The following is an 11611-nucleotide window of genomic DNA, read 5'->3' on the forward strand; positions in this document are numbered from 1 at the left end:
TAAAAAAATACTATTAATAATATTAGATTAGAAATGATAGATAAAGGAAAAATACTTCAAACGTGCCGCACTAACACTAATCGGGCATCCAAAGGGGTAAGTATCCATCATCAATTGCAGATATGAAGTGGCGATGCAGAGGGCACCGCACAGTGATAAACAAGTATCCCATTGCCGCCAGCTTCCTTCCATTCCATGTCTCTTCCTCACGTGAATCCCTACTTCCATGCACCTCTATTAGCCCCCAACTTCCTCCAACCTAATGCTTACGCGTATTCAAAACAATAACACTAGTTTCTATAACAACTAACTACGACTTATTTCTTTGTACTTTCATATTTTAAGGACACATAAACTCCGAAAAAGTTATTTTTTATGTACAAATAAATATAAAAATAGTTTTATTCTTTAAAAACCACTGAGATATTTTGGATTAAGTTAAAATATTTGTTTTTGTCAATAAAATTCATCGAATTAAATTAAATTAAATTAATTAGATTAAATTATCTTTTTAATTATAAGAGGGCAAATGGAATTTTAAATTCTTTCATGTGTCATTGTCATGTGCAAAAGTTTTAGTTTAAATTATACTAATTCTTAATTTATTTATGTTGTAATAATTTAATAATTATAATTACTCTAACATGTATTTACATTTATACTTTAATTATATTATACTTAAAAGAAATATAAATTCAAAAGATATAAAAATGTTACATTTAATTATGAAAAGATACAAATGTTATTAAGATATTATAATATGAACAGGTTAAGAAAAGAAAGCAATTAGACCGTGAAATTCTTCAACATTTTAAAATATTTTCATGACTAGCTTTATTTTTTTTCCTTGATTTGTAAACAAAAATCGGGAAGAAGAAAAGGTAGAATAAAAAACAAACAAATGAAGAAGAGAGAAGGTGGCCATAGGATTTACTCCACAGGGTTATATTTCTAAAATATTTTTTATTTCCTTTTTTTTTTTTTTTTTTTTTGGTTTAAGCGTCTTGAGTAGTGTCAAGAGGGAAACAGGTATCTTCCCCGCCAGTGTTCCATAGAAAATGAGCATAATTCGCGGCGTAATAAGAGTTGCTCGGATCTGCTTCAATGGCTTCCAAGAAGGTTTCCTCAGCTGCCCACAAATCGTTCCTCGCTTTCCACAAAAAGCTCGCGTATTTACTGTACGCTTCCGCATCCACCGCCTCCACTGTTACCGCTTTCTTGAAGTACTCTTCCGCTCTGTTTTTTTTTTTCAACGCCAAACATCGTTAGTCATAACAGCTGTAGTAAAGTTTAACTTAACTCACGCGTCTAATTGGAGGAAAAAATCCTCTTTTTTTTCAAGTCAAAAGTCAAATGCTCATTAACGACTACACATTAGCGCGTGAGTGATCACGTGCGGAAAAAAAGGTATCATATTGGGATATTTTCGATTTTGCCATGGGGAAACATTACGATGCTGCTACAACCACCACACATTCCTCTTTTATCAGATATTCAAGAAAGACCCATCCCGGTACGGGCGAAACGACAGTGGATCATAATAATTTCTGAAAGGGTCATTGTAAATTATTGATCATATTTTAGATTTAATCCTTCCATTATACTAAAATTTATGTCAAATTAAAAATAAGAACTAAATTCTAAATGCCAAAACCAGAATTTGACCTAAATGATTTCATACGTCGAAGAAAAAAAAAAGATATTATTGCAATTCCTACTTGGAGCTAATCAACTCAGTAATCGAGTACGGGTTTACTTTCATCTTGATTAGTAGTGATTTAATTGAAAAGAAAGGGAATTTGAATGGAATTGAATGAAAAGATGGGGAAGATTCTGTACCTCTCATAATCATGTGCAACAAGGTAAAGAAACTGAGCGTAATTGGCGAGGAGGAGAGAGTTAGTGGGGTCTTGAGATAACCCCGTTTGATAAAGAAGCTCAGTTCTTATATAATCTTCATAATCACCGTCGGGTTCGATGTTCGCCGTCACCGGCGAAACGAATCTCTGAATTGTTTCATGGTCGAGCATTTCGTCTCTGTATGAAGCGAGCATTTTCGAAGCTTCATCGACGATTGAGTTCCAAAGAGTAAGCTCTTCTTCTCTGGTTGATTCGCTTTGTGTTTCTGCTGTTGTTCCGGGGGATGATAACTGGGAAGCACCATCGGGAAAGATGGTTCTGAACTGGCCTGCTTTGTTAAACCAACCGTCCCCGTCTGTTCCGTTGGCTACAGACCGGACTTTTCCACCGCCGCCGTTGTTCCCCCCGATGGAAGCGGTTTTCCCGCTCGATGACGACACTGAAAATGACTTTATCGACGAAGAATCGAACTTGGAATCCTTCTGATCTTGAACGTCAACCATGGCAACATAAGACCCCGGCGTCGGATTCGCAGCAGCGGTTGCTGCCAGAGCGGCGTTGCTTCCCATTGAATGAACCGAATAATTCGCTAATAGGATCATCACGTAGACCATCAAAGTGGGTGTATGTGAAAAGACCTGTTGGAACAACCAAACGAATGAAGCGTGCATCTCTTTTTGAACTCTAACGAGAATCCCTTGTAAATCTTCATAAAACAAAAGCTCTCGCATTTGCAGAGTATAGCTATGGAGCTCCCGGATTATAAACACCATCGAGGAAAACGCCTTCTTCATCGAACAATACGCCGACTCCCCTGCCTCTCGAAACCCTTCTTGCCATTGTAATTTCCTCTTAATCATTCGCAGCGAAACCGGAAGATCAACGCTGTTGGCTTTACGTTCTATAGTTGACAACTGTTCAGTAAATTCAAAAGATTCAGTTTCGAAATCGGGAACGGTTTCCGTTTCCGTTTCCCGTTCGGAAACTAAATCGTCTCCGTTAGTTTTGCTGTTGGTGGTTGTGCCGTCATTGTCTGATAACTGGAATCTGAGAGCCAATTCTTGGATTTTCTTGGAAAATTCTTCATCAGAAAACGCGTCTAAGCTTGCGCTGCAAGCTCGTCGTGAAGTTCCGGATCTCGGTTTGAGCAAATCGCAGGATCGGGACCCTTGGATATTGGTGGAGCTTGAACCGAACAGAGCCGACCGGTTCAGTCTTTGTACGGACTTGAGAACGAGAGCGCCGTCGCTGCGGCAACGCCGCGGAAGGGAAGGTGAAGAGATTGCTGAAGCTAAAGCTTGGGAAGAAGAAGGAGCCTGAGGAAGATTCGGCTTCGACCATTGTAAACGCGCCGACGTTGCCGCAACTTTCACTACCATTTGTAAAAGCTTTTGGCGGTATAAAGTTATGGCTTTCTAACCTTAAGCAAATTCAAAAAAGCTTGCTCTGCAAAATTGGAACCTCCACACCGTAAGCTTTATCCTTCACTGATAACCTGAAAAAAAAATGAAAATAAAAATTAGAGGGAAAAAAAAGTAATTCTTAGAAATCACTCACTCTAACTTGAAATTGAAAACACCATTCATCAAATAAAGAAAGAAATCCTCTTATGGGATCTATAAATCCACATTTGGCACCATGAAAATCGGATCTCGAAGCTCGAAAACTGTGAAATTTCCAGACTTCCTAAGAAAAATTATTACACCATTTTTTTTACAAGAAATTATTAGTTTGATGAAGAAAGTAACTTACTTCAGAACTCTTTTTGGTTCGGACTTCAAAGAAAGTGAAAAAAATAAAATATAAATAATTACTCGTTTTTCCTTTCTTTTCTGCCGCCGATTGAAAGCTCCGGCGAAGCTTGAAATCGAAGGTTATCAAAGAAGAAAAAGCACTCTAAAGGGTTTTGCTTATTTATACAATGACCTCTTTGGCTCCTTCCCAATAAGTGTTTCTGAATAATTAAACGACGAAAATAATTTATTGAAAGAGGAGAAAATATCTAACGGACTAAGCCGGTTAAAACAGTGGAAAGAAATTGAGGCCTATGAACAGAAACCGCGATGCACGTGACTGGGAGTTCCGGTCACAGGTTGTTTTGAGTTTTTACTTTATGTCATTTTAATTTTCACGATATTCTAGAAAAAGCAAATTCATGATGAAAAAAATCTAAATCCATTCATAAAACCACTTGCATTCGTTAGGGAACCTACTTATATTCACATTTATTTGGTTTTTTTTTTTTTACGAGGGAAAATTTTTCTTTGAACAAGGAGAAATTATTTTACTCTCTTAATTAATTAATGTAAAATATTTTAATCTCTTACTAAATTAATAAAAATGTCTTTTTTTTAATTATCAAATTAGATTTTTTTTAAAAATTTTACATAATTAGGTCGATTTTAGCTGGTTTGCAAAAAATCAATTCCAATCGAAAGTACTTTAGCACTAAAAATGGTAACACGAATTTTTTTTATTTTTTGATGCCATCTATTAATGTGGAAATAAAATTTATAAAACATGTCTTTATATAAACCCCAAATCTTATTTTTTTTATTTTCTTAAGCGATGTGGGATATAGAATATGGGTATATATAGACTCTTAATCCATTTGCAACTTGTTCTTAGATAATATGGGATATGATACTGCCACTTTTAGTGCTAATATGGTAAAAAGCACTTCCAATTAGAAGTATTTTTGTAAAATTGGCCTAGTTCTGTAATTTTTCAAAAAGTGGCCTAATTAATAATTTTAAAAAATATATCAATTTTTAATAATTTAGTCTTAATCTCTAAACAAAAACCAAGTATTCCGCACTAGAGTCGAAGCAGGGTGGTAGAAGCCTAGGATCCCTTAGATAAATATGAGAAAATTAAATATTAATCCATTATAAAATGGGTAAACTATAGTTATAATCATCTAACTATGAAAAGTTATAAAATGATTTCTCAATTATTAAATTTTTTCTTTCTGGTCGCCCAACTATATTGAGTTTTTTAGTGTTTTCATTTTATATTAACTAGGTGATAACAAAAAAAAATTGAATAGTTAGGTGATCAAAAAGATATCTACTAATAGTTAAATGATCTTTTTATAAATTTTTCTTAATTAAATAATAAAAATCACAATTGAATAACGTCTATTATAATTTACCCTATAAAATTAATATTTCAATTTATGCTTTTCTTTTTACCTAATATTTTACCTTTTACCTCGAAATTTTTATAATTTAACTAAATAAAATGATTGACTTCGCTTCTGCTGCTCCCAACGAATATTCGGCTACCGAATGATTAGGTTCAAGGTTTTTTCATATTTTTACATTTAGTTTTCTTTTTTTTTTAAATTTTAGAGAGAAACTATTACATGACTTGATAATTGATATGCGTAATATCAATATTATATACAATTATTTAAGTTTAACCTAGTTCCAACTATGGAACTTAAATTTTATCTAATATATTAATCTAAACTCGTTTAAATTTATCTATATTATTTTATATTTTAAATAATATATAATTTTTGTTTAATATATACCAATATTCTTTTAAATATAATTAACAGAACATATCTTAGAATATGAACTTTTAATATAGTATATCTGAATTGCATGTGATATAAATCATGTACTATATAAAATAAAATAAAATAATATATCATAAATTTTAAAATGCATCAAGACTTGGTTTTAATATAATATTTTTTATTTAAATTCACTTTTATTCATAATTTAATTTATTTATTTTAATATTATACATATTTCATGTGTTATTATTAAGTAATATGAAATTTTATATTTTATTATTTTATTATATGTTACTTTTAAATATGTATTTGTATTTTGAATACGTAATTTTTTACATCTATGTGTGATAAATTTCTAATTATTTGATATTTAACTATTTTTCGTATTATTATATTTCAAAATAATTAATTAATTCTGCAATGTTATATTCTGGTTTCTCACGTGGAAAAAGGAGGTGAAGAAATATTTTAAATGAGCCACGTGTCAAAACAGTCACCGTCATCTGAGAAATTTTGGTATGGTGAGACAGATCAAAGAAACCGTGATGGTTCTACCAACCTTTAACCGTTGCTCTGTAGACACGTGTCCTTATTTTATATATAATTAAACTTCTTTTTACTTCGAGATAAGAGATGTTAGGGTAGATAATGGTTAGATTTTTATGGTTTTCTGTAAATTTACGGTCTATTTTATTTTTTTAAACTAAAATTAGTGCGGTGAAAAAATTGTTAAAATACTATTAAATAATTAATAAAGAACAGTAAATGATATGATAAGAAAGGTTCATAAAATTATTTTTCTTTCTATAAGATACTTATAAATTTTTGACTCTATTTATAAAATCTAAAAACTCAAGTAACAGTGTACTAAATATTTTTTATATTATATATTATTTTTAAGGTAAATTAATTAATTTATTCAATAGATGGAACCATACAATTCAGAGAAAAAATAGCAAATATTCGTCGTAGATGGTGAAGGACAAGCTCCATCAACACAATAAAGGCTTTAGACTCAGAATCAATAGAACATTATGACATGTTAACAATTGGCTTTATCACAACTCAAGCACGACATATCTGGAATGATGGAAATCAGCCCTGGATGGTCTGGAACAGTGAGCAAAAAGACAAAAGAATTAAGCATTCACCAAACTAGAGATGATGGCAACAAAATTATCGTTAAAATCACTTGTAAAACTAAGATTACATGCATAAGCAAAACTAAAAAATGTATTACAAGAGCAGACAAAAACTTCTAAAACTAAGGACTTATTAAACAATAAAAAATAGAAAACATATAAAACTTAATATAACACGGGTCCAAATCAACATGTGAAACCATTTATTATTCTAAAATACTCTCAAAATAGAAACAGATTAAGAAGTTGATGAAGAACCACCCATTTTACAAGAAAAATTATAAATGGCGAGTGGAGTTTTAGCAAATGACATGCACCATCGTCTATCCATCACAAGTTGTGCAGACAACAAAGATACCTACAAAATAAATCTGAAAATTAAAAAAGAGAGAAAACATGTGTATTGAATGAGAAGAAAAAAGAAAGAAAGGGTTGATAGGAGATGAAAAAGCGGGCGATGACTAGCCCGAAGGCAGATACTACCGTTGAGCAAAACAAAAAATAAGAAACAAACTACTTCGACTGTGTAATTATAATTTTTAGTATCAAAGAAATATATATCGTTAATTTGGCTTGTTTATATTATTTTTTATTTAACTTTGAAACATTTTAACTTAAAACCTATTGTTGATGATAGTTGGAAAAAATCCAAGTTTTAATTATCATAAATTGAAAAAGAATGGCATCTTTTAATTTTTGAGTATTATATTATGACATGTGTGGCAGATATATTTTACTAAATAAAGTTAATAACGTACGTATTAAATAAAACCTAAAGTTTATTCATGTGCAAATTATAAGTGTAAAGTTTAAGCTTTCTATATTTTCAAAAGTTTCATTGTAAAGCAATTGCATACCATTTTAATTTATTGTGAATTAAACTTTTTTAGCAAATGACTTTATAATGAAATCCTATTGAATAAATTTTGTTAATAAATCCATCTAATTAATAAAGTATTTTTTTTACTTATAAATTAGATTAGATAAATCTTATAGATGATATAAAATATATAATTAAGAAATATAGTTAACAACAAAAGGTAACTACAACCAAATATCAATTATGGAAAGTTTAGGGTAAATTATATAGTTTGGTCATCCAACTTCCATAAGCTTTTATCTTAGGTATCAAAAAATTTTGTATTTTAAGTACTGCCGTTAAAATTGTTTTCATTTTGATTACTTATTGCTAATTCAATGTTAATGTATATTCATTTTAGTCACCCAACTTTAGTAAATTTTCATTTTGATCACTCATTTTATCTTTTTAATTTCTTTTTTAAAATTAATTTTATTATTCAATAAAAAGGAAAACATGAATTTTATTGGAAAAACTTAGTGTTTTACTGAGAAAACCATTTTTTCCTTATTTTGTTTCTTTTTACAATTAATTTTAGTTTTTCAAGAAAAAAAATCTAGGGTTTTACAATGAATTACGTAAGTTTTTATAGGAAAGTTTTAAGTTTTTAAAAAAAATCATTTTAACTTTTTAATTTCTTTTTCATATAATTAATTTTAGTAAACTTACAATTTTACAGGAAGAACCAAAGGTTTCATAGGAAACACATGGGTTTTACAATAAAAATCATTTTTATGCTTTTAATTTCTTTTTCCCCTATTTTAGAACCAATTTTAGCTTTATTTCCCGGAAAAAAAGGAAAATTTTAGGTTTTTTCAGTAAATTATATGCATTTTTGGAAGGAAAAATTTGAGTTTTTATAGGAAATTGAGTTTCAAAGAAAAATTCGGGTTTCATTTCTACGACCGAATAACTTAACTCCCAACAAAGCTCTAAATTTTTTTATTTTTATTTTTAAATGAAATAGGTTATCAAAATGAAAACTTATTAAAGTTGGTGACAAACGAGGGTAAAACATAATTAATAGAAATGATCAAAAGGAAAAGGGTTTATAATGGTAGTACCTAAAATGTAAACTCTTTTATGCCTAAAATAAAAACTTCTGAAATTGGGTAATTAACTGTCTAGTTTACTAAAAATATATTGTTAAGACTAAATAAATAGGGTTAATATTTGGTATAGTGATAGTGATAGTGTTTTTTATTATCCATAAATAGTCTTAAAAATTACCATGTATATTTTTAAAATATTTATGTTTTAATATTTTACGATATCTATATAGAACACTTGTCAACTTTTTAATTTTTTTTTGTAAAATATAATATTTTACTATATCTCATATAGAACCAGAGATGTGTGCACCCATGCAAATTTCACCTGTCCAAGCTTTTTTTTTTTTCTTTAAAACGAAAGGAGAGTAGGAAAAGAAACAAAAGAGAAAGGAAATGAAAGAAGAAAAAAAGTAAATATAATTACAGAATATAATATAATATTTTATATTATTTTAGATAATTTTGAATAAAAAATATAATAATTTAAATATCTAATGTTAAAAATAATAATTTATTTAAAATTTTAATAAAATAAAATCAAGTTAATAAAATAGTTATATATATTCAAACAAATTTAAAATATTTTTGAGATTATTCCTCTCAATAATGTTGTTTTTAGAGTTTGAACACGTATCTCCTTTTAAGAGTGCAATATGTCTTACTATTACACCTAACACTTATTGGTTAAAATTAATAATTTTAATTTTAATATTATTAACATCTATTTTATCGTAAAAGAAACTAATGAGATCATCAATTGAATCTTAATTGATTGGCAATAATACTAATTACGTAAGTTGAAACACAATATTCTATTATGCTCTCCCTTTTATTGATGCTATTCTGTGACTCACACGACATATACTACAATGGGAGCAGAAAATTACTTGTTACCGCTAATAGGAAGTATATAATAAATATGGAAGTTAATTAATTGTAACGAATATACAATAAAATGAATATTCGCAATAAACTTATGGGATTTTGTTGAATATGATTTTTAATTAAAAATACCGAACATAGATAATGAAGTTCCCATTTTGTTGGTCTGTTCTAAGCTAGGTATAGTGACAAAATTACATGCCGGGCACTCCAATAAATCAAAACATATTTTTATCATAAATGAAGAAATTAAACTGTAATTTATTGCTCAAATGTTCATTTTTTCGAGAGATTATTTAGGTTAGGAATCATAATTGTACCAATAAATAAAATAAAAGGTAAAACGAAATGTGAACGACTGCCAGACGCGATTCTGAGCGAGTAAGTAGTTTCTTTGCTCTTCAAATATGAAAAGTTTTCAATTTAATCATCTTATAAATAGAGAAATTATAAATTAATATATAATGAAATTGTACTTTGACCTCTAAAATAAAAAATTTCAAATTGGTCCTCTTATAAATAAAAGAATTATAAACTAATATATAGTAAAATTACACTTTAGCCCCCTAGAAATAAAAAAAAATGTTTAATCCCTTCAAAAATAATGAAATTGTAAATTAATACATAATAGACTTATATTTTGATCTATGAAAAAATTATAATTAAATTCTGGCTCCTACTAAAAGATGTTTTTGGATTCGTCCCTAGTTATGGCCTATTGATCGGATATTCATTTTCCCTAAAAATAGCCTAGATTTGAATCACTGTTGTAAGAAAACTGTGCTTAAATTGTTAATTGAATTTTATATATGTTTGTGAATGTGTGTTTTGAAATATTTTAGAATTACTGTAAATTTAATTTTTTTTTAAAAGAAAACACAAAAAAGCAACTAAATTAATCCCTCATATATGAGAAAGTCATTTGTTTTATTAGCACAAAGATTAGCTTTGAGCTCCTCAAGAACGTTAACAAACACATGCACATCTTATATACTATCAGAAGTCATCTTAACAATGCGATCAACCACTTGGTTTTTCTCCCTTTGAACATGTCTAATACTCCACTGATCTATAGTTTGCAATATCAGATAAATCATTTTCACCAAAGTTAAGGTCGATTCAGCCGAATGTCTATTTTAAAAGGTATTGACCACCTCTAAAGTGTCAGTATAGATCAATACCTTGTTGTACTCCCGTCTTTGAAGAAGAACTAGACCATTCAAAACACCTCAAAACTCAACATAAAAAACTGAACAGTCCCCAAAATAATAATTGAAACCAAATATCCAATCCTCATTTTGTTAGTGTACCACACCTCAAACAGTAACAAAACTTACACCTATGTAAAATAATCCAATTACCTGAAAGAGATAAAAGTTAAGAGCAATATTAAATTGTTTTGGTGAGACCTACTTAGACTACTAAAAATAATAGTTTAATTGACAAGTAGAATTAAAAGAATGATGAATAGAGTTGTTTAAAAGAAATAATGATTAACAGAATCCAGCTAGCTAGAATATATAGAGAGCTGATTAAATTATAATATCCCTGTTATTCGTCAAAGGAAACACATGTCTATTTCTTTATTTTAATAATTTATTCCCTCATCTTTATTTTTTTAAACAAAGGAAATTCCTCTACCGTCGAAATCTTATTTATTTAAACCCTTAATTCATCTTAATATATCATTTCCTTTTAATTTTCTCTAAATTCATCAATGACAAGACACGTATCAGATGCATTTTCTATACTTTTTGGTATATTAAAAATAGTTAAGGTATAAAAATCAAAACTATCTAGGGATTAAATTGTAATTAAAAACTTATTTAAAAACGAGTTAACATATATTTTCCTTCTTCACTCTAAATTTTTTGGGTTGGTAATTTTTTCTAACGCAGTTAGGATTTGATAGCATAATATTGATAATCAATAATACGACAACATGTAACAAGCTTGCATTATAATACGATATAAGCATTAATAAAAAGCTTTAAAATATAAATTTAGAAAAAGTACATAAATTATTTTATATTTAAGATGAACCTAAATAAGTGGATGTCTAAACTTAGATACACCTAGAAGTCATCTTGCCTCCGTTCATTTTAAATGTGCTTTTTATAGTAATATATATTTTAATTTTATAAATCATTAACCTTATACTAAACTTAAATCTAAACTCTTATTTAAAAATGATTTAGTGTATACTTTACCTTATGAATTTAATCACTTCTACTTAATTGGTACATGAACTTTTTTGGGACCTAATTGATACCTGATTTTAATTCCGTTA

At 28.9% G+C, this 11611-nt stretch overlaps 1 protein-coding gene across 2 annotated transcripts; it reads right to left on the minus strand.

Moving 5' to 3' along the window:
* Positions 1–718: 718 nt before the first annotated feature.
* LOC108483453 (uncharacterized) lies at positions 719–3847 on the minus strand. 2 transcript variants are annotated; one of them, XM_017786859.2, is made up of 3 exons: positions 3613–3847; positions 1840–3355; positions 719–1236 (listed from the first exon to the last, which is right to left on the minus strand). In XM_017786859.2, the coding sequence occupies exons 2-3, from the start codon at positions 3237–3239 to the stop codon at positions 996–998; spliced, it is 1641 nt and encodes a 546-aa protein (XP_017642348.1). In that variant the 5' UTR covers positions 3240–3355; positions 3613–3847; the 3' UTR covers positions 719–995. The 2 variants fall into 2 exon arrangements, with proteins under 2 accessions (XP_017642348.1, XP_052883304.1); XM_053027344.1 differs by having other exon boundaries at positions 3675–3821.
* Positions 3848–11611: the final 7764 nt, after the last annotated feature.

Source organism: Gossypium arboreum, chromosome 1 (assembly GCF_025698485.1).
Source record: "Gossypium arboreum isolate Shixiya-1 chromosome 1, ASM2569848v2, whole genome shotgun sequence".
Classification (NCBI taxonomy): Eukaryota; Viridiplantae; Streptophyta; class Magnoliopsida; order Malvales; family Malvaceae; genus Gossypium; species Gossypium arboreum.